At 36.0% G+C, this 25,252-nt stretch overlaps 1 protein-coding gene across 1 annotated transcript in view; it reads right to left on the bottom strand.

The window, feature by feature from the left end:
• The window catches only part of ITGA4 (integrin subunit alpha 4), a 292,692-nt gene that overhangs the window by 74,114 nt on the left and 193,326 nt on the right, over window positions 1–25,252 (bottom strand). The window contains exons 15-16 of the mRNA XM_053698521.1: window positions 24,031–24,185; window positions 2,454–2,606 (exon numbers count right to left, since the gene is read on the bottom strand). Of these exons, the coding sequence (XP_053554496.1) occupies window positions 2,454–2,606; window positions 24,031–24,185 (308 nt within the window). The remainder of the gene's footprint in view (window positions 1–2,453; window positions 2,607–24,030; window positions 24,186–25,252) is intronic.

Raw genomic sequence — 25,252 nt, 5'->3', positions numbered from 1 at the left:
TTAAAACACAATATCATCAGTTTGAGAGTATGGACTAGTGACAAAATATGATTAATTGAATATCTCTAGGACCAAAGTTTTATCCCTGTGTCTGACAAAGAATTGATACCAGCACTATGTTGCAACTCACTCTAGCACCCGAAGGGTTAAAGGGACAATTTACCCTAAACATTGCTCTACTTTAATTTTTGTCCAATTATCTATTTTACCTGCTGGAATGTATTGAACTGTATACAAATAGCTCATTTTACTTTATTTCAGCATTTGAAATAGCACATTAGATTCATTTTTATGTATTTAATATATTGTTTTTGTTACATGCTAACGCTGCATAATGCAAATAACTTAATTTAAATTTGTTTCATTCACACTTTATCAACAGTGTGTGTTACAATTGAAAAATAAAGGGGCATGTTTCAAATACAAACAGCCATTGATTTTGATGGCAGATAAAGAACAAAGAGCCTACAAAGTCTACCCATATTTCTTTCTGAAATATATGCTAAATTATTTCTTAGGACAGCCTAATATATATCTCAGGCATTCTTGAGTTCCTTATACTATGAATCAACCACCCTTTATGTAAAAAGGTTCTTAACGCGCACCATTTATCTTATTTGCTGCTCACTATCTGATTTGTCCTTTGCACATTTGCACCTTGCTGCCAATTAATTGTTAGTACATAAAGACTTTCATTGTCTACTTCTGCTTTTTGCACACATTACACTTATATTGTACACCTCTGATGTATTGTTTGCTATTTATATTACAACACTATGCTCAATTATTGATATCACATACTGTATAATGTATGTACATACATTTAGTCCTTCCTTAGTTTGTCATTTTCAATTGCACTAACTTATGCACTTTATATTATTTTCCTATACTAAAATTGATTTGTGGTTCATTATTTTGATGTGCTATGATGACAATTACCTTTGCTGTGTGCATTACTGTTTTTGCACACATTTCACTTATATTGCACATCTTAAACTTCTGTCCACTCATTCATATTTCTGTTTTTAAATCATTGATATTACATACTTCACAATGCATGCATATACTTTAATCATCCTTATTCTGTCATTTACCAGTTGCACTAATTCACGCACCTTATACTACTTTTTGTTATGTCTGGGTTGGATGCTTAAATACATTTTGTTGTCTTTGTTTTTATACTTTGTGCAATGACAATAAAAGTAATCTAATCTAATCTAATGCAGTTTTCTTGTGAATTTGGGACACTCCAATTTGAGATCATAACCAGTTGTTCTGGTGTTGCTCTTTTTGTGAATAAATGCTTATTTTCAGCCTTATTTTATTCCTTTATATACCTGAAGGTCTCTATCATATATCCCTTTAGATCATGCCTCACTAGGCACCAAGCTTTTTAAGGGATGTGTTCCTGGACTATTTTCTACATTGGCAGAGTTTTGCTAAAACAATTAAAAGTTGTAAATGCTTTTAAAACATCAATATTGTATGCATATTTTTTAACAAATCAGTTCTTAATTATTTCTTAATAAATGTTGTGCATACGCATAAAAATTATTTTACCTCTCTGAAGCATTTTTTTTTACTGCTGCATCTAAAAGAAGCCATTTTGAACTGTCTTGCAGTTTTGTTATGTTAGGCAAAACAGAAGTTCCTGTACGGAGTTGATAAAAATAAATAAAGTTTTGTTTTAATTCTTGTGGGAAGTGTCACTGTCCACCAATAAAGCTGCATGATTGTGTGTGGTAGCAGTTTATAGCATTTACTTGCCCTTTACATACAATAGGCTTTACTTAAAGGGACACTATACTGAAAAATAGTTTAATGTGTTTACAATTGCTTTTTTTACTAACTGCAGAGTAAACAATTTATGAAAATTTGCTTTTTAAGGTTTTTTGTGTATATTAAAGCCCTGATATTGTGATTTGAAGCCACAACCTAATAAAATAGGTTGAGTTTGTAGGTATAATCAGATCTCATTACTTTATCACATTGTGTACATATACATGTTTCTTTATCTTATTTCTGTCCATAAAACAATCACCAGTACTTGGAGAGAACAATGGAAAAAATCAACATTTTATTACCTTATCTCTGCTATACCCCACTGGGAGTGTAATCTCTTCTGCTGGCTGTGTTTACAAAGCTTATCTATAGCTTGGACCTGCGGCCACAAACTTTCAGAATAGGTGGGGATACCACATGCTAAATCAACTATTTCAAATGCCAATATAAGGGTAAAGGAGCTACTTGTAAACAATTGAATACACTCCAGCAGGTAAAGTGGATCATTGGGAACAAATTAAAGGGCAGAACATTTTTGAGTAAACTGTCCCTTTAAGGTTGGTGTGCAAACTTTACTTTAACATAACATAAAGATTTATGGATACTAATGGGATTGTGGACATCTTGTATTCATTCTTTTATTTTACTCTAAGCATGTAATGCTTTCTTACCGAAGACCTCAGCACATTTCCCATCCCTTCTTTCTGTTGAAGAATTGGCTGAAGTGGTTCCATTTCATCTGCACTTCTTTTATATACAATGTGCTTTCCAAGATAGTAATGAGATTCCATATGTACAGGAGTAAGGATATCTCTTACGTCTTTCTAAAAAAACAGAAAACAAGTTGATCATCATTGAAATATAACCAGACATTTAACAAAATTTCATATACATTTTACATAGAATCTTTAGGATTGTGCTGCCCAAGGAACAGCTGGATTCTTGCATCAGAACAGCTTCTTTACTTCACTCATAATTACTTCCCTTATAGATGTTTACATACTCTTTGAAAAATACCAATTGTTGGGCTTGTTTTACTGAACGGTGGTTTGATGTGGTCACAAATTAACATTTCAAAAACATGCTATGTAACTATAATTCGGCTTTTAAAGTAATCCTACATATCCTCAGGAAGCTTAAAGGGATAGTCTAGTCAAAATTAAACGTTCATGATTCAGATAGGGCATGCAATTATAAACAACTTTCCAATTCCCTTTTATAATCAAATTTGCTTTGTTCTCTTGGTATTCTTAGTTGAAAGCTTAACCTAGATTGGCTCATATGCTCATTTTTAAGCCCTTGAAGGCCGCCTCTTATCTCAATACATTTGACAGTTTTTCACTGCAAGCGGATGCTAGTTGATGTGTGCCATATAGATAAAATTGTGCTCACACCCATAAAGTTACTTATGAGAGAGCTCTGGTTGGCTAAAATGCAAGTCTGTCAAAAGAACTGAAATAAGGGTTCAGTCTGCAGAGGCTAAGATACAAGGAAATCACAGAGGTAAAAAGTATATTAATATAACTTTGTTGGTTATGCAAAACTGGGGAATGGGTAATAAAGGGATTATCTATCTTTTTAAACAATAAACATTCTGGAGTAGACTGTCCCTTTAACTGCTTGATGTATGGAACCCATAGCTTAACCCCCATGCCACGTAAAGGGACATATGATGGTGTCTATACTTTTAAATATGAAGTCCCACTAAGCACTAGTTGACTTGCATTAAGGGGAAGAAGAGCTAAAACCGGGTCCCTATGTCCAGCACAGTAAGCACAAAGGTACAATTGACCCCTCAATTGAAATGAGGAAAATCTAGTCTTTTAAATTACTTATGAGAGAGCACTGATTGGCTAAAATGGAAGTCTGTCAAAAAAACTGAAATAAGGGGCAGTCTGCAGAGGCTAAAATACAAGGTAATCAAAGAAGTAAAAAGTAAATTAATATAACTTTGTTGGTTATGCAAAACTGGGGAATGGGTAATAAAGGGATTATCTATCTTTTTAAACAACAAACATTCTGGAGTAGACCGTCCCTTTAAGCTATATTTAATAATATTTTCATTTACATGTGTTCATTTCATTTGAATATTGTTCATTGTTAAACACTGACAACACAATTTATTAGATGCTCTTGCAATATGGATATCAGCATATATTCCAGCAACTTGTAGTGTGTTCACAAAGGCTGAATAGTCTTATAAGGACATTTCCAGCACTGGGGGTCTTGTCATACATTTTGTATTAGTTTTGTGCAACAAAAGGTAACAACTTCCATTTATCTTAAGGAAGATTTTACAGATGTTGTTCCTTAAATTAATCTAGTTTTCCCTTATTTATTAGAAAAAAAGGTATTTCAATTAAACGTTTAGAAAGGTCTGTTGATATCTTGTATGAAAACAATTAAAATCAATAAAGTCAAAATTAAACGTTCATGATTTAGATAGAACAATTTCCAATTTACTTCTTTTATCTGATGTGCTCCATTCTCTTGGCATCCTTTGTTGACAACCATCCCTAGGTAGGCTCAGGAGCAGCAATGCACTACCAGGAGTTAGCTGCTGATTGATGGCTGTACATATATGCCTCTTGTCATTGGCTCACCTGATGTGGTCAGCTAGCTCCTGGTAGTGCTTTTCTCCTCCTTTAACAAAGGATACCAAAATAATGAAGTACATTTGATAATAGAAGTAAATTAGAAAGTTGTTTAAAATCATGTGTTCTATCTGAATTGAAAATATGCGGTTTCATGTCCCCTTAAAGTTAAAGTAACTTAATACCCAAATGTTAAAGTAATTGAAAGTGATGCAGCATAGCTGTAAAAAGCTGACTATAAAATATCACCTGATTATCTCTATATAAAAAAGGAAGATATTTTACCTCAAAATTTCCTTATTAGCCACATCCCATTGTAAAGGAAGTTTAAGCAGTCAATCAAAATGCTAGTCCTGGGACTTGCAAGAGAGCATGCATCTGGCATGTGCAGGTTCAGTCATATTATTTACCTATTCTGTTTAAGGAAGTTTACTATGAGAACTCACGAGATTTCAATGAAATTCTCAAGAGATTACAGCAAAGCAAAGCATGACCTCAGCACTGCTGATGCTGATTTGCTATTTTTTTTCTACTTGCAGCTGGAGAGTAGCTGAAGTATAACTGTACACAGAGCATTTACTCTTGTGAGCTGAAGAAATTTTGAGGTATTTGTTTTTCTCTTTTTTACACAGAGATCTTCAGGTGATATTTTCTTGTAAGTTTTTTTTACTGTGATTAAGCATATAGATATTATGTCCCTTTAATTTGCCCCTTTCTACTTGCAAACTGAAATTACATTATTGACAATTGTGATGGAAAAGTCAGCCTCTCTCAAGTCAACCATGTATAGCAAATAAATACTATATTACCTGAGGGGTAGTAGTATTCTACAACAGCTTAACTAGTGAGCTACAACAATGTTTGGCATACCCTACCCAACAGGAATATTTTTTTTTCTCACAAAGATGGCCTAAAATGATTTTGGCTCTCAGTAATTTGTAAAAGAGGACTATACAACCAACTTCTATTCTGAGAATAGTCATTTTAAAAGGGACCCTAAAGTCAAAATGTAACTATCATGAATCAGAGCATGCAATTTTAAAAAATCTATTCAGTTTACTTCTTTTATAAAATTGTGCACAGCCTTTATAAATGAACACTTTCTAAAACACCAGCTTCAACTTTGTATGTGTAGACATTTATGAGTCTGTGATTTGCTGATGGCTGTCACATGATACAAGAAGCAGTTAATGGAAGCACATTTTTAAATTTATAAGAAAAAAAAAATCTAATTTCAGAGTAAGTGCAATTGCATTGTCTTTGTATTATGCATTTAAAGGGACACTGAACCCAATTGTTTTCTTTTGTGATTCAGATAGAGCATGCAATTTGAAGCAAATTTCTAATTTACTCCTATTATCACATTTTCTTCTTTCTCTTGGTATCTTTATTTGCAAAGCAAGAATGTAAGTTAAGATGCAGTTCTTGCTGATTGGTGGATAAATTCACCCACCAATAAACAAGTGCTTTCCAGGGTACTGAACCAAAAAGTGTCTGGCTCCTTAGCTTAGATGCCTTCTTTTTTTAATAAAGATATCAAGAGAACAAAGAAAATTTGATAATAGGAGTAAATTATAAAGTTGCTTAAAATTTCATGCTCTATCTGAACCACGAAAGAAAAAATTTGGGTTCAGTGTCCCTTTAAGTATAGTTGGTATAAAATCAGTGCAATCTTTGTGAATAGGATTATTTTGCATTCAGCAATGTATTACTCTCTTTTCTGTGTCTCTGTGACTGTTTTGCTGGCACAACGATAGACTAACTGATTCATCCAGACCAGGCTGGCTTTATGCCATCCCGGAGTTCTGCTAAAAATATAAGGAAACTTATAACGTTAGTTGATTTCTTATGGAACGCAGATCAGCGTAAGAAGAGGAAGGAGTTTAAGGATATTGCGGTCCTTACCCTAGATGCAGTCAAAGCGGTTGACTGTATCTTCTGGAGATATATGTTTTCCACTCTATCGAAATTTGGCTTTTCGGGGAACTTTTTTAATTTTGTTCAAAAGATTTATCAGAAACCTGTCTCTTACTTACTGGTCAATGGTTTGATCTCCCCCAAGATCCTTCTACACAGAGGAACAAGGCAAGGTTGCCCACTCTCACCCCTGCTCTTCAATATAGTTTTGGAACCCTTAGCTATTAAACTTCGTGAAATTTTACCGGGGATTCCTTTGGGAGACCAAAAGTTGAAAATTTTGCTATATGAAGATGACATTCTTTTATTTTTGAACAAAACGGCTGTCACTATACCGGAAGTGATTCAGTCAATTAACCTTTTCAGTTCATTTGCGGGCTACAAGATAAATATGCAGAAGAGTGAATTGATGTGGCTTGGCCAACAACATTCAGATCTTCCCTCTACAATCTTTCAGGAGGTAAAGGCTGTGAAATATCTGGGATTAGAAATTAACCGTAATCCTAAAATATGGTATCAGGCGAATTTCGGCTTGCTCTTTCAGAAAATATTAGAAGATCTAAAGATTTGGGCTTCCTTTCCTTTATCGTTATCGGCTTCAATTAATCTGATTAAAACAATAATCTTTCCAAAAATCTTGTATCATCTACAGAATCTCCCACTTCTGATTCTAAATAAAGATCTTGAGAAACTGTCTTCGGCGTTTTCAACGTTTATTTGGAAATCCAAAAAAACTCGACTCTCGTTAAATAGGCTCGCTCAGAAATATGAGGAGGCTGGGTTAGCTTTACCCTGTCTCAGACTCTATAATTATGCATCTTTATGCAAAATGGCAATTGACTGGATTTCCCAGACTAATTTAGTCACTACTCCCCTCGCTCTCTACCTGCAGGGGTGTCTTCACTTCTGTCTTTTAGGAATATAATCATGGCATGGCATAGGTTTTGTAAACTGCTAAAAATTGATCCTTCCCTTTCCGAATTTTTACCCATTACGGGGAATCCATTATTTCCTCCTGGTATTGACCAGAAGTGTTTTTATGAATGGCAGGTGAAAGGTCTAGAATATATACATCAACTGCTTAACGATGAGCTACAGATACTTTCATGCGAGTCCATTAAGGAGCAATTTTCTCTTCCCTGGTCAAATCGTTTTGCCTATTTTCAGATCCGGCATTTTGTTAGATCACAAAATTGGTGCCCTGATAGGTATGGCAACTGGGCGGAGGTAAAGACGTGTATTAAAAAATTTATTGTTGGTGATGCTTCTATCTCATTGATCTATGATATTATGCTGACTAAACAAGGGATACTAGATGAAGATAGATTAATTAGACTCTGGCTCCCTTATATACCTTCAATTGATCGCGGGAAAATATGTAAAAGCCTCTCGTTAGTGGCCACTCTCCCTGTGCCAGTGAGCTGGAAAGAATCTCACTTGAAAGTTCTAAATAATTGTTATTTCTCTCCGGCTAGATTGTCCAAATTTGTTCCGAACAAAGTGTTTAAGTGTGAGCATTGTCTATACATTTCTGCCGATCTCCGCCATATGTTATGGTCCTGCCCAAAAATTTCTCAATTATGGGCGAAAGTCCAGTTTTGGTATAATAGAGTCTTTGAAAGTTCCATCCTCTTTTCCTTTGAGGACATTGTATTACTCTTTCCAGTAATAGGTGGGAGTATTAAATTGCGCATTCTAAATACCATTTTATTAATAGTGAGGTTTAACATCCTTAAAAAATGGATAGTAAAGATCCCCCCGAGCCTGTCACTTGTTTTAAGGGACATCCAAGCCCAGATTATTTTTGAATCTTTCCATCTGTCACAAGTATCTGAAAGAAAAATTAAGGAATTCTTGGTTGGATGGTCTCCGGTTATTAAGTTATTTCCAATCCCCCTGCAAAGGCAGATTTTAAAACCGTTTGTGGCCTCAATTAGCTTTGCGGAACTAGTAATTCTTCAGGTTTTTCCTGATACTTGGCTCACCAATGAAGTAGGTTAGAATAGTCATCTTTAAAAAGTGATCCCCAGGTAATAATATGATGGCATGGAGTAAGTCCGGAGGTGGGGGGGTTCTTATCATTTTTTTGGGGTTTTTTTTCCTCTTTCCCCTTTTTTGTGTTTTGGTTTTGTCTTGTTTTTTTTTTTCCTTACCCTGAGGGGTTGGTAGTTATTTAAAAATTAGCCATTTTAGCTGAATTGCACCTGTGAAATAGATAGGGGCAATGCTGACCGGAAATCTTGAATATATATATCTTATTGTTATCTGGTCCTGCTTGACCCAGAAATTGTTATTTTTGTGTTATTATCAATTCTTTTTTTTGTTGTTGTTAAATGGCTAAGACTAATAAAGATATTAAAAAAACAAAAGGCACAACGATAGACTGTATAGTGCAATGACCATTTTATGCTCATTCTTTAACAGCTTATGTATATTTTGCTTCAATCAATTTTACAAACCTACAATACAGCTAAAATAAAGCAATTAACCAGGCCTTTATAAGGCTAAACAATGCATCAGTCTACAATACCACTGGTTGCTTCTTTGGCAAATAAAAGATCACAAGAACTCAATATTAACTGAAAATGTCGGTTTTAGGTTAATTCTATGCACACTGTTTTGGCCAAAAAATGCAATTTAATCTGCACTAACGCCTTACTGGGACTTTTGTACATCTTTTTTTCATTAATAATTTCCCACAAACCAATTTCTTATTAATTATTCTATTTTCAGAATATATTAAAATGTCCTTGTATGCTAAAAAAAAGTGCTACACATAACTGTATTCATGCACATGAATTTGTCAGCTTGATGTTGAAACAAACTCGCTGAACTGAACACAATATTAACTGTATGAATAATTAAAATACTGCAGACTAAATGAATAGCATTATGTACCTACCTACACTTCTCTGTGTGTAGCTCCCAAAGGCAACACAATTAAAATAAAAGATTAAGCACATGGCAATTAATTGCTCACAGAAAGTGGGTTATTTATCAAAGCATTCTGCATGCTAAAAAATATGTAACACAATTATTAACAAAACTTTGCCCACCGAGACATTTTTTTTTTTTTTAAATTTGATAAATCTGCTGCACTAGTATTACTCTGGTGGTTTAAAGAAAGCCAATGACCACCCAATCTATGATCTGTTCTGTACCTAACATATAACAAATGCTGCACGTTTAGAGTAAAGTACTTCTATAGCTGTTACGAAGAAAATGAATGCCTTGATTTTAAACACCTTGTAATTAAAACTCATTTCTGTTGTCTTGCTATATAATAGCAAAGCCAAGTTTAAATGTTTTTCAAACAAATTAACATCTTGCTTACTGCAACTGTTTTAAGTTAAAATTTTGCGTGCTCATTCACGTATTCCCCCATAGAAGTCAATGGAAAAAAAGTGGGGGAAAAAACACCCTAATCTTGCGCAAACCCGATCGCATATTCTCGCTAACCCGAAATGAAAATATGAATATTTCACATTCCAATGATCTTCACATAACAGAAAATGTTCTATTTATTCATAAATACATATTTCTACATATACTGTATATGATGTGTTTTGTTTGTACAATATATATCCATACATATATATATATATATATATATATATATATGTATATATATATATATATATATATATATATATATATATGTATATATACATATATATATATATACAGATATATATAGGAATATCTATTTCAAAATACATAGAAGATATTCTACTGTGCAGAACATTGGAATTTGAAATATTTACAGTAAATACACAATATAATACTTTATTAAATATGAATATTGCATAAATATGAGTTTTCATGGTTTCACCTACTTAACTGCAAAAAGGCTTCAATGCACTATCGCCTAGCTATAGAGTTTTGTCGGTAACGACCCGCGTAGCTAACGCTGGCTTTTTTCCCCCGAACCTTTTAAATACCGCTGGTATTTAGAGTTCACAGAATGGCTGCCTTAGGCTCCAAAAAGGGAGTGTAGAGCATAATTTTACCGCCACTGCAACTCTCAATACCGGCGGTGCTTACGGACGCGGCCAGCTTCAAAAACGTGCTCGTGCACGATTCCCCCATAGAAAACAATGGGGCATTTTGAGCTGAAAAAAACCCTAACACCTGCAAAAAAGCAGCGTTCAGCTCCTAACGCAGCCCCATTGTTTCCTAAGGGGAAACACTTCCTATGTCTGCACCTAACACCCTAACATGTACCCCGAGTCTAAACACCAATAACCTTACACTTATTAAACCCTAATCTGCCGCCCCCGCTATCGCTGACCCCTGCATATTATTATTAACCCCTAATCTGCCGCTCCGTACACCGCCGCAACCTACATTATACCTATGTACCCCTAATCTGCTGCCCATAACACCGCCGACCCCTATATTATATTTATTAACCCCTAATCTGCCCCCCACAACGTCGCCTCCACCTACCTACAATTATTAATCCCTAATCTGCCGACCGGACCTCACCGCTACTCTAATAAATGTATTAACCCCTAAAGCTAAGTCTAACCCTAACACTAACACCCCCTAAATTAAATATAATTTAAATCTAACGAAATAAATTAACTCTTATTAAATAAATTATTCCTATTTAAAGCTAAATACTTACCTGTAAAATAAACCCTAATATAGCTACAATATAAATTATAATTATATTGTAGCTATATTAGGATTAATATTTATTTTACAGGCAACTTTGTAATTATTTTAACCAGGTACAATAGCTATTAAATAGTTAATAACTATTTAATGGCTACCTAGTTAAAATAATTACAAAAATACCTGTAAAATAAATCCTAGCCTAAGTTACAATTAAACCTAACACTACACTATCAATAAATTAATTAAATACCTACAATTATCTACAATTAAACCTAACACTACACTATCAATAAATTAATTACATAAAATACCTACAAATAAAAACAATTAAATAAACTAACTAAAGTACAAAAAATAAAAAAGAACTAAGTTACAAAAAATAAAACATTAGAAAAATATTACAACAATTTTAAACTAATTACACCTACTCTAAGCCCCCTAATAAAATAACAAAGCCCCCCAAAATAAAAAAATGCCCTACCCTATTCTAAAATTAAAATAGAAAAGCTCTTTTACCTTACCAGCCCTTAAAAGGGCCCTTTGCGGGGCATGCCCCAAAGAATTCAGCTCTTTTGCCTGCAAAAAAAACAACATACAATACCCCCCCAAACATTACAACCCACCACCCACATACCCCTAATCTAACCCAAACCCCCCTTAAATAAACCTAACACTAAGCCCCTGAAGATCTCCCTACCTTGTCTTCACAACACCGGGTCCCGATCGGTCCAGAAGAGCCTCCGAAGTCTTCATCCAAGCCCAAGCGGGGGCTGAAGAGTGACGTCCATCCACCGGCTGAAGTCTTGATCCAAGCGGCGGCTAAAGAATTCCATCTTCGGGCAGAAGTCTTCATCCTATCCGGGCAGAAGAGTAGATCCGGACCGGCAAACATCTTCTATGTTCTTCCATCCGATGACGAGCGGCTCCATCTTGAAGACCTCCGGCGCGGATCCATCCTCTTCTTCCTACGACTAGACGACGAATGAAGGTTCCTATAAGGGACGTCATCCAAGATGGCGTCCCTCGAATTCCGATTGGCTGATAGAATCCTATCAGCCAATCGGAATTCAGGTAGGAAAATTCTGATTGGCTGATGGAATCAGCCAATCAGATTCAAGTTCAATCTGATTGGCTGATCCGATCAGCCAATCAGATTGAGCTCGCATTCTATTTGCTGTTCCAATCAGCCAATAGAATGCAAGCTCAATCTGATTGGCTGATCGGATCAGCCAATCGGATTGAACTTGAATCTGATTGGCTGATTCCATCAGCCAATCAGAATTTTCCTACCTTCATTCCGATTGGCTGATAGAATCCTATCAGACAATCAGAATTCGAGGGACGCCATCTTGGATGACGTCCCTTAAAGGAACCTTCATTCATCGTCTAGTCGTCGGAAGAAGAGGATGGATCTGCGCCGGAGGTCTTCAAGATGGAGCCGCTCGTCATTGGATGGAAGAACATAGAAGATGCGGCTTGGATGAAGATGTTTGCCGGTCCGGATCTACTCTTCTGCCCGGATAGGATGAAGACTTCTGCCCGAAGATGGAATTCTTTAGCCGCCGCTTGGATGACAACTTCAGCCGGAGGATGGACGTCACTCTTCAGCCCCCGCTTGAGCTTGGATGAAGACTTCGGAGGCTCTTCTGGACCGATCGGGACCCGGTGTGGTGAAGACAAGGTAGGGAGATCTTCAGGGGCTTAGTGTTAGGTTTATTTAAGGGGGGTTTGGGTTAGATTAGGGGTATGTGGGTGGTGGGTTGTAATGTTGGGGGGGGTATTGTATGGTTTTTTTTTACAGGCAAAAGAGCTGAATTCTTTGGGGCATGCCCCGCAAAGGGACCTTTTAAGGGCTGGTAAGGTAAAAGAGCTTTTCTATTTTAATTTTAGAATAGGGTAGGGCATTTTTTATTTTGGGGGGCTTTGTTATTTTATTAGGGGGCTTAGAGTAGGTGTAATTAGTTTAAAATTGTTGTAATATTTTTCTAATGTTTGTAAATATTTTTTTATTTTTTGTAACTTAGTTCTTTTTTATTTTTTGTACTTTAGTTAGTTTATTTAATTGTATTTATTTGTAGGTATTGTATTTAATTAATTTATTGATAGTGTAGTGTTAGGTTTAATTGTAGATAATTGTAGGTATTTTATTTAATTAATTTATTGATAGTGTAGTGTTAGGTTTAATTGTAACTTAGGTTAGGATTTATTTTACAGGTAATTTTGTAATTATTTTAACTAGGTAGCTATTAAATAGTTATTAACTATTTAATAGCTATTGTACCTGGTTAAAATAATTACAAAGTTGCCTGTAAAATAAATATTAATCCTAAAATAGCTACAATATAATTATAATTTATATTGTAGCTATATTAGGGTTTATTTTACAGGTAAGTATTTAGCTTTAAATAGGAATAATTTATTTAATAAGAGTTAATTTATTTTGTTAGATTTAAATTATATTTAACTTAGGGGGGTGTTAGTGTTAGGGTTAGGATTATCTTTAGGGGTTAAAAAATTTATTAGAGTAGCGGTGAGGTCCGGTCGGCAGATTAGGGGTTAATACTTGAAGTTAGGTGTCGGTGATGTTAGGGAGGGCAGATTAGGGGTTAATACTATTTATTATAGGGTTATTGAGGCGGGAGTGAGGCGGATTAGGGGTTAATACATTTATTATAGTGGCGGTGAGGTCCGTTCGGCAGATTAGGGGTTAATAATTGTAGGTAGGTGGAGGCGACGTTGGGGGTGGCAGATTAGGGGTTAATAAATATAATATAGGGGTCGGCGGTGTTAGGGGCAGCAGATTAGGGGTACATAGGGATAACATAGCTGGTGGCGGTGTGCGGCCGGCAGATTAGGGGTTAAAAAAATTTAATAGAGTGGCGGCGATGTGGGGGGGGCCTCGGTTTAGGGGTACATAGGTAGTTTATGGGTGTTAGTGTACTTTAGAGCACAGTAGTTAAGAGCTTTATGAACCGGCGTTAGCCCAGAAAGCTCTTAACTACTGACTTTTTTCTGCGGCTGGAGTTTTGTCGTTAGATTTCTAACGCTCCTTCAGCCAAGACTCTAAATACCGGCGTTAGAAAGATCCCATTGAAAAGATAGGATACGCAAATGGCGTAGGGGGATCTGCGGTATTGAAAAGTCGCGGCTGCAAAGTGAGCGTTAGACCCTTTCCTGACTGACTCTAAATACCAGCGGTAGCCCAAAACCAGCGTTAGGAGCCTCTAACGCCAAACTCTAAATCTAGCCGAGTGTTCATAAATGTGTACATATGTATGTGTTTATATGTCTGTAAATACATATATAGACATATAAATACATATGTAAACATATAAATACATACAGTATATAGAAATATACTGTATATATATTTCTATATATGTATACATATTTATTTGTATGTGTACATATGTATTTACATATATACATCTGTAGACATGCATATGTATGTATCTCAATGTTAAAGCCATTTGCCTGCCTTTTTTTTCTCCTAACACCTGAGACATCATATCTTTGAGCCCTAAAAACGCAAGCGATTGCGTTTACTTTTAACTCTTAAAGGGACAGTACACTGTAAAATTGTTTTTCCATTAATGTATTTTAAATTACTTGTTATATCAGCTGCAGAGTATATAATATTTGAGAAATTCCATTTTCATGCTTATTTGTGTATATGAAGTAGCTGATTTTGTGCTTTGAAACCACAGCCTATTACAATGGGTTGAACTTAAAGGTGATATCAGATCTCATTATGTTCTAAGTTTGTGTAAACAGACTTGCTTCCTTATCTTTTATTTGGCTGGAACACCAAAGCTCAATACATAGAGAGAACAATGGAAAATGATCATTTTATTACTTAACTATCCTGCATCCCAGGAGTAAAGGAGCTACTTGTAACCAATTTAATACACTCTAGCAGGTTAAAAGGATCATTGGGAATAATTTAAAGGGGAGAATTTTATTGGGTGAACTGTCCCTTTAATACTAGTGGTAAACCCGACGAGTGCAAAAACCCACGATAAACCCATTATTGCTCGCTCGCACACATTTGTGCGCCTCTCGTAATCTGGCTAACAATAAATAAACTCCAGTGCTTTTAGTTTGAACATGTCTGACAAATTGCGACTGATTGAAATGTGGCTCTCTTGCTAATTAATTGTGAATTTTCACTGCTATTTGGCAAGCTACTAGAAATGTCATGTAATGCTTTAGGCATGAGGTAAACATTTAGGGGGGTAGTTATCAAGCGGTCTACTTTTCTGACTTCGCCGTCCCAATACGCCCGCCTACCTTCGCCGCCGCGGACCTTGAATACGTTCGCCTAAGTTATCAAAAAAAGCTGTCAAAAAGCCGCGGGGCGATGAGCAGCGGACTGTGATAGTCATCACACATCCGATCTCGCTGCCCTTCGGCTCTTTCCCAGCTTTATTGCTAGCCTGTCACTAAGCACCCACACTAAACTACACTGTTCTATCCCTATACCGGCACCCCCGGAGCCCCCCGCAACTCAATAAAGTTACTAACCCCTAAACCGCCGCTCCTAGACCCTGCCGCAACTCTTATAAATGTATTAACCCCTAAACCGCCGCTCCCGGACACCGCTGCCACCTACAGTATACCTAATAACCCCTATCCTGCCCCCCTACACCGTCGCCCTCTATAATAAAATTATTAACCCCTATCCTGCTGATCCCACACCTCGCCGCAACTAAATAAATAGTTTAACCCCTAAATCGCCGCTCCCTGAACCCGCCGCAACCTATATTAAACCTATTAACCCCTATCCTGCCCCCCCTACACCGTCGTCACCTATAATAAATTTATTAACCCCTATCCTGCCCCCCCTACACCGTCGTCACCTATAATAAATTTATTAACCCCTATCCTGCCCCCCACTACGCCGCCGCCACTGTAATAAAATTATTAACCGCTAAACCTAAGTCTAACCCTAACCCTAACGCCCCCCTAACTTAAATATTAATTAAATAAATCTAAATAATATTTCTATTATTAACTAAATTAATCCTATTTAAAACTAAATACTTACCTTTAAAATAAACCCTAATATAGCTACAATATAAATAATAATTATATTCTATCTATCTTAGGATTTATTTTTATTTTACAGGCAACTTTCAATTTATTTTAACTAGGTACAATAGCTATTAAATAGTTATTAACTATTTAATAGCTTACCTAGCTAAAATAAACTGAAATTTACCTGTAAAATAAATCCTAACCTAAGTTATAATTACACCTAACACTACACTATACTTTAATAAATTATTCCTATTTAAAACTAAATAATTACCTGTAAAATAAACCCTAAGATAGCTACAATATAAATAATAATTATATTGTAGCTATCTTAGGATTTATATTTATTTTACAGGTAACTTTGTATTTATTTTAGCTAGGTAGAATAGTTATTAAATAGTTATTAACTATTTCATAACTACCTAGCTAAAAGAAATACAAAATGACCTGTAAAATAAATCCTAACCTAAGTTACAATTAAACCTAATACTACCCTATCATTAAATTAATTAAATAAGCTACCTACAAATAACTACAATTAAATACAATTACATAAACTAACTAAAGTACAAAAAATAAAAAAGCTAAGTTATAAAAAATAAAAACATAAGTTACAAACATTTTAAAAATATTACAACAATTTTAAGCTAATTACACCTAATCTAAGCCCCCTAATAAAATAACAAACCCCCCCAAAATAAAAAAAATGCCCTACCCTATTCTAAATTAAATAAAGTTCAAAGCTCTTTTACCTTACCAGCCCTTAAGGGCTTAAATCAGATTGAGCTCGCATTCTATTGGCTGTTCCGATCAGCCAATAGAATGCGAGCTCAATCTGATTGGCTGATTCCATCAGCCAATAAGATTTTTCCTATCTTAATTCCGATTGGCTGATAGAATCCTATCAGCCAATCGGAATTGAGGGGACGCCATCTTGGATGACGTCCCTTAAAGGAGCCTTCATTCGTCGTAGTCCGTCGGGGAAGAAGGAGGTTCCGCGTCGGCGGGAGGAAGATTCAAGACCCGGCTTGGAAGATGACATCGCCCGGATAGAAGACCTCTTCAGCGCCTCTTTGAAGATGACATTGCCCGGATCGAAGACTTCTTCATCGCCGCCTGGATGATGATTCATCGGATGGAAGATTTCTTCAGCGCCACTTGGAGGATTAACTTCTTCCGCTCCGGATGTCCACTTCGGTTCCATCGCTGCTCAGCTGAGTGAAGACGACTAAAGGTAGGATGATCTTCAGGGGATTAGTGTTAGGTTTTTGTAAGGGGGGTTTGGGTTAGATTAGGGGTATGTGGGTGGTGTTTTTTTTTTTTTTTTAAATAGATTTTTTATTGAGGTTATTGACAAAACAGCATCAAATAAACATGTTACACAAGTATTTAGAAACAGTCTTTTAAACTATGACATTACTTAGGAGTTCAAAACTATACCATAGTCACATACAGGTAAAGATTCTTCACGAGAAAACCCAAAGCAACATCTCTATATTTGTATGTAACAGGCAAAACTGAAACCTCATTTTCAACTTTATAATATTTTCCTCTCCTGATAAAAGAAGCCACTTTTGGACTCCTGACATTTGAAATGATGTCTAGAGGATATAGAGTGAAAAAAACAGTCTATCTTGAACCTATGGTAAATTAGAATAAAATTTAAAGAAGGTAGTTAGGGTGCGGTCCAATAAGGGTTGTTGTTAAGTAAAGACATATGGTGCTATTGAGAAAGAACTATGATAAAGATGCGGCATAGAAAAGACAAGCCGCGTAGGTAGTTCTCCTATAAAAGGAGGTACTTTATGGTGGTGGGGGGGGGGAGGTAGTAACAGTAAGATGAATGAAGTAAGCAACTTAAGGACTCTGCGGATGAAAAGAAGGGCAGGGGAGCATATATAATATATCATAGGTGCTTAGTGTACTAAATACCATGCCTTAATTAAGGACCAATGGATATATATATTTAAGTTCAACCATGGGAAAATGGCAGGTATCTAATAGTTCAATAAGCTGCTGAACATAAAATACTGGGGGTTTTAAAACATAGTAAATGCTAGGCTATACAAATAGGGCAGGATAAAGCGATAAAGCAATAATGACAACCTTAAATACGCTGGCTGGTGCTTCATAATATAGATTTTGCTATTAGCTTAGTTGGTCCACTGCTTGATAAGACTAGCGCTATAGATAGAGATGTGGTCTCCGCAAATGCAGAGGACCCTGCATAGGACATAACTCTTCAGTGCAAGCTATAGTATCTGCTGGGTTTAATTCAGCTAAGTTTTAACTATGTACAGTTTGTTATTGTTCGGATTGGATATATACGATTACAAAAGTGGTATGCTGGGGGAGGTTCATGGTGGAACACTCTGAGCACAGATACCGTACTAAAGTATCTCTATATATATATATGTGGATGGAGGGGGGGGGGGGAGGATGGCGTCATTCGTAAACAAGCCAGATAATGTAAGCAAGATATGCGTCATATGGAGGGAAAAGCTTATTTCCAATAAATGTACCAGACATCTTAATTACTTGGGTGTAAGAAACATCAGATCACCTAATAGACTCCCATAAATAGGGCGATCGGAATAGTATTTCAGCACATTGTGTAATGTCAATTCAAACGTCAAAACAGATATGTAGGATTCTCATGCAGTATATCTGTAAGCCAAACAGAACACTCCCAAACAGTCCAAATCATAGTTACATGAAAAAAATAAATAGAGAATAGGTTTACCACGGGACATGGGCCCTATGCCCCGCGGTATTAGGCATAGAATCTCGACAGACAGTTGAGCGCACATATAAGTATATAAATTTTCAGGGTAAATACAGTATAGAAAGCGTGTCTGGGTATACCTACTGTTGTTAGAATATGCACTGAGTCCAAGTTTTGACTATTGGGGTACTGAGGGTCCTATTAGTATCCACATGAGTGAATGTGTGGCTATATACTATAGGGGTATCCTAAAGGGACTAGTATAAGATTGCGTGGCTGTGCCTGACTCAGGCAAGAATAATAAGCTAGTAACTAATGGTGAAGAGCTGAAAGAAAAGAAATTTAAAAACCAATAACAGGCTTAACATCATGCAAACGTATGTGGAACTATTGAAAAAAAAAGAATCACATTATTTATCCCATGCCCTCCCTTTTGAATAGGAAAATTTTATATTGCAAGTCCACTTCAGATGTCAAAGTCTGTAACTTAATCAGAGGGGTCTCCTGAACCCCACATCCATAGAACCAGACAGGTAAGATTAAGCTCAAACAGCCACTGGGGATTTCCTTAATATTAAGGCAGATGGGCTCTGCAGACCAACATAAGCATAGTCAAATATGATTTGTGCCGTAGGTGCTGTGAATCCAAGTGGAAGCTTTTAAGTAACTGGACATTATCAATGACTGGGTAGCCATCCACCACATTGGAAGTCAGAGAATTTACCCCATTCCTGCTCTCTCAAACAGGAAAGCTGGATAGTCCGGACAAGTGTAGCTGCATATGGGTCCCGTGGTGAAAAAGGCGCCCAAACTCACAGGTAGTAAATAATGCTGCATAAATCGAGAACAACTGCAGCGCTGACGCCACGCAACCAAAGTATTGTGGGGGACTATACACTTCATTCTCTCAATTTTACCTTTAGTTCCGTTAAGGCTTTCCCTCTTGTTTGGCTCTCTAGCTGCTATTTTAGCACCTTGCCCTTTAGAATGCGGTACTGTGTATTCTCTCACATATTTGGTCGCCTGTGTTATCGAGATGATCCCTTGGCACTCTCCCTCCATTGTACAATGTAGATTTCCCTCTAGTTCCTGAGGGCAAGTGGGAGGTATAAGCTGTGCAGAGATGGCCCTATTATCAGCCACAGGTTCCAAGTGGGCCGCCAGATCGGAGTGTGGGCTTAAACTGAATGCTGCCACCATATGCGCCTCTAGCTTACGAAAGTGATTGCGCACCAACACCTCAATGGCGCCAAGGATATCTATGCCTGCTGCTTCCATATTTGCCAAGGTTATGCCCCTGAATTATCTAGTCACTTGTTGCCCACAGTCACAAAACAATACCCTGGGCGTTACTGGGTCAGCAAGATGGCCGTTCCTCGATATTCCTTACTTCTACCGTCTCTGCCACAACAGGTAGCGAGCTGCTCCAAACAAGTAATCCCACTAGGAATAAGATGATTTAGTTTGTCTCCCCGCGACACAGGCTTCAGTTAGGGCTTAATTAAGCAACCCTGGGCAGTTAATAGTTCAAAATTTGTCAATTTAAAGCCGGAGCTACAATGATACACGTCTGCCTGGGTGCATGGCTGGCTCCGCCCCCCGTGGGTGGTGGGTTTTAATGTTGGGGGGGGGGGGTTGTATTTTTCTTTTACAGGCAAAAGAGCTGAACTTTTTGGGGCATGCCCCCACAAATGGCCCTTTTAAGGGCTGGTAAGGTAAAAGAGCTTTGAACTTTATTTAATTTAGAATAGGGTAGGGCATTTTTTTATTTTGGGGGGGTTTGTTATTTTATTAGGGGGCTTAGATTAGGTGTAATTAGCTTAAAATTGTTGTAATATTTTTAAAATGTTTGTAACTTATTTTTTTATTTTTTGTAACTTAGCTTTTTTTATTTTTTGTACTTTAGTTAGTTTATGTAATTGTATTTAATTGTAGTTATTTGTAGGTAGTTTATTTAATTAATTTAATGATAGGGTAGTATTAGGTTTAATTGTAACTTAGGTTAGGATTTATTTTACAGGTAATTTTGTATTTCTTTTAGCTAGGTAGTTATTAAATAGTTAATAACTATTTAATAACTATTCTACCTAGCTAAAATAAATACAAAGTTACCTGTAAAATAAATATAAATCCTAAGATAGCTACAATATAATTATTATTTATATTGTAGCTATCTTAGGGTTTATTTTACAGGTAAGTATTTAGTTTTAAATAGGAATAATTTATTAAAGTATAGTGTAGTGTTAGGTGTAATTATAACTTAGGTTAGGATTTATTTTACAGGTAAATTTCAGTTTATTTTAGCTAGGTAAGCTATTAAATAGTTAATAACTATTTAATAGCTATTGTACCTAGTTAAAATAAATTGAAAGGTACCTGTAAAATAAAAATAAATCCTAAGACAGCTAGAATATAATTATTATTTATATTGTAGCTATATTAGGGTTTATTTTAAATGTAAGTATTTAGTTTTAAATAGGATTATTTTAGTTAATAATAAAAATATTATTTAGATTTATTTAATTAATATTTAAGTTAGGGGGGCGTTAGGGTTAGGGTTAGACTTAGGTTTAGGGGTTAATAATTTTATTACAGTGGCGGCGGCGTAGTGGGGGGCAGGATAGGGGTTAATAAATTTATTATAGGTGGCGACGGTGTAGGGGGGGCAGATTAGGGGTTAATAAATGTATTATAGGTGGCGACGGTGTAGGGGGGGCAGATTAGGGGTTAATAAATTTATTATAGGTGGCAACGGTGTAGGGGGGCAGGATAGGGGTTAATAAATTTATTATAGGTGGCGACGGTGTAGGGGGGCAAATTAGGGGTTAATAAATTTATTATAGGTGGCGACGGTGTAGGGGGGGCAGATTAGGGGTTAATAAATTTATTATAGGTGGCGACGGTGTAGGGGGGGCAGGATAGGGGTTAATACATTTAATATAGGTTGCGGCGGGTTCAGGGAGCGTCGGTTTAGGGGTTAATACATTTATTATAGTTGCGGTGGGCTCCGGGAGCGGCAGTTTAGGGGGTAATAACTTTATTTAGTTGCGGCGGTATAGGAGGGCACAGATTAGTGGTGTTTAGACTCGGGGTACATGTTAGGGTGTTAGGTGCAGACAGCTCCCATAGAAATCAATGGGATGTCTGTCAGCAGCGAACTTGTACTTTCGCTATGGTCAGACTCCCATTGATTCCTATGGGATCCTCCGCCTCCAGGGGTGGCGGTTTGAAAACCAGGTACGCTGGGCCGTAAAAGTGCCGAGCGTACCTGCTAGTCATTTGATAACTAGCAAAAGTAGTGAGAATGTGCCGCACTTGTGTGCGGAACATCTGGAGTGACGTAAGAATCGATCTGTGTCGGACTGAGTCCGGCGGATCGAAGCTTACGTCACTAAATTCTACTTTAGCCGGTCTCGAGCCTTTGATAACTAAGGCGAATCAGCTTCGCCACAAATACGCTGCAGAATTCCAGCGTATTTGAGGTTGACGGCTTGATAACTACCCCCCTTAACATCTATATTATTTTAAATTCTTCATTAGTTATAATACATTATTACAGTTTAGGGACAATTTTAAGCTGTTAAAAATATATATTTCTCTAGGGTCATGCAGACAACATTTACATGCAATTAAATTGCAGTTGTATACAGTGTTAATGTTTTTACTCCCACAATGCCAAACACGTACCTATCAAGGGCATGTTAATGACAACCTCATGACCGTTATGCGCCGCACAATACCCTGATACCCTGCTCCTGTAGTTCAGGAGAGATGATTGGCTTATTCTGTTGTAGAGAAAGAATGTAGGAAAACACTCCCGCCCTCTCATTATAAAAAATAAACACATACTCCAACCAATCCATTGTACATACTGTAAATTGAAAGGGGGCACAACACGTCTGTATTTGTTGAAATACACACGTGTCCATTTATTCGCACAATAAGATAAAGCATCAACACTATTTACTGATCCAGAATGTTCATTTGAAGTGTCTGGGTGGTGTATGATCTTAGTAACACAAACCAGAAACTATCTATTAAGTCTTGGTGATGATCCATGACTATGATATCACCAAAAACATGTTACAATTCACTTATAGTTTATATTCACCAGGCTATTCAGTGTTAAGGGGGCTGTCTAATTGTTATTGTTTAAAAAGAAAGATAATCCTTTTATTACCCATTCCCCAATTTGCATAATCAACACTGTTATAGTAACAGACTTTTTACCCCTCTGTAGTTCTAAACCTCTGCAGACCTCCCCTTATCTAAGTGCTTTTTACAATCTTGCAATTTAGCCAATCAGTACTGGTTCTTGTATAACCATTATCATTCTCCAAGGGAGTGAGCACAATGTTATTTATATGGCACACAAGAACTAGCACTGTCTAGATGTTGTGCAAGATTTAAAAAGCAATGAGATAAGGGGCTGACAGCTTGGGCTTAAAAACAGGCAGAGGAACAGACAGAGGAAATAAAGTATATTAATATTACAATGTTGACTATGCAAAAGAGGAGAATGGGTTATAAAGGCATTATCTATCTTTTGAAATAATAAAAAAAATCAAGTAGACTGTCCCTTTAAATGCTGTTTTTCAGGTTCTTGCAGTACTGGAGTGAATAAATTAATTTCTTTGAGGCCACCCACAGTGAACAGAAATGCTGAAATTTAAAGTAAATTGGTTGGGGGTTTTTTCTTGCATAATTAAGTTTTGAAAAATGTCCATTTCCAATATATAGGAATAGGAAAAAATAATAAACTAACCAAACAGCAAAATAAATAAATATATAAATAAATAAAATGATTACAGAAATTAGAATGCTGATAAAGTGTACGGTGTAGCAGTTGCTTTTTGTGGTTGCTGAGATGTAAAGGTTTAAAATAATCTAACTGTGATATATTTCAAGCATGCTCAGTAGAAGAAAATAGCTGAAAAAAACATTAAGACATGCCCTGTAACAATTTGGCATCAAAGGATTGTGGGATTTGTAGTCACCGATATAGGCAATCGTAAAACCTTTTTCAACACTTAAAAAGCATGCAGAAATAAATGCCCCCACGCCAAAGAATCATAGAATATATTAACTAGAATACTATTTCCATATATTTCTTAAAGGATGACATTCATTTCAATATTTTGATATTTTCAAAGTTTGATTGAGAACTTAAACTCTGACATTAATGTATTTTCTTTTTACTTTCACAATAACTGTACCAATTATTATGGCTTTTAGTAACACTAGTACAAGTATATAAGATGAAATAATCAATTAGCTATACAAATAGAAGGACAAAAAAGAGGTCATTCATATTTCAAAAATACTAATAGTAATTTTAAATTTCTTCCATACCCTCATAAATACTTGATGTGTTTTACAGTTTCCAGTTTTGTGATATATTTCAATTGTTCCTGAAATCCCATCTGAAGTTCCATTAGAAATAAAATAAAATCTTGCAGGAGTCCCAGGTTTTCTTTTAATATCAGAGCTGATGTTATAGTGCAAAACTATAAAATAAAAAAAACAAATAACAAAAAAACAAATGATGAAAAACTAAATTTAAAAAGCAATTATTATGAATCACAGACTTAAGTTTGCCTGCTATTAGTTCACAGAATTGTCCTCTGTGATTTTTAAGAGATGTGAAAGTTTTTTTTTTTTTTGCTTTAATATTTTAGAATGTTGTTTAATAAAACAAAAACAAAACAACAAAACACTGCTGTACCAAGTAAACTACTTTTTTTCTTTTTATTTCTAAAAATACTACTAAAAATGTTTACATTACTAGTAACACCAGGAGCATATCTCTACCCCTTTAAGGACACTAAAGTTAGAATTACATTTGTATGATTCAAATAGAGCATGCAGCTTTAATAGATCTTTCAATTTACTTCCATTATCAATTTGTGCACTGTTTTTATGCAAACATTTACTACTGAGGCAACAGTTACTACTGAGTATGTGCAAGAGAGTAAAGTCTATACGTTTATAAATCTGTGATTGGCTGATGGCTGTCACAAGATAAAGGGGGGCGGCAAAATGAAGTACATTTTGAAATGGTAAGAAAAAAAATATGCAGCTCATTTAGAATTCACTATGATATTGCATTGTATTTTTATTATGCACTTGTTAATTATGTAATTCTATTATTTTTAATGGTCCTTTAAGCATAGTACTATGGTGGCAACATTTGGGGACAGCACATTTTAATTATGACTTTTTTTAATGCAGCTTCAACTACAGTCTAATACGAAAATGCCAGTTTATATTCTAAGTCCTGGGATTGCCAACTGGTAAATGCAGCCCCTGGCACTAGTTTTTGCGGCCCTTCAAGAAAAATAGAACGTGCCATAGTTTTTGTGGACCTAGGAAAAATTAAAACTAAAAATGTGTGCTTTGGGGTGACCATAATTCAAAAAAACCCTCTTGAGGGTAAACAGCAGACAGAGGGTAACCTGAAATCTTACCTAAATTTGTCCCTGCACCACTAAACATTTTTAAGAAACATATTATTTGTTTGTTTAATAGCCACCAATTTATATGAGGCCCTTAAGGCTTCTAAAATATTGATCAG

The sequence above is a fragment of the Bombina bombina genome, chromosome 1 (genome assembly GCF_027579735.1).
Source record: "Bombina bombina isolate aBomBom1 chromosome 1, aBomBom1.pri, whole genome shotgun sequence".
Taxonomy (NCBI): Eukaryota; Metazoa; Chordata; class Amphibia; order Anura; family Bombinatoridae; genus Bombina; species Bombina bombina.
The sequence above is the reverse complement of the archived record's forward strand: the minus strand, read 5'-3'. Positions and strand labels throughout refer to the sequence as shown.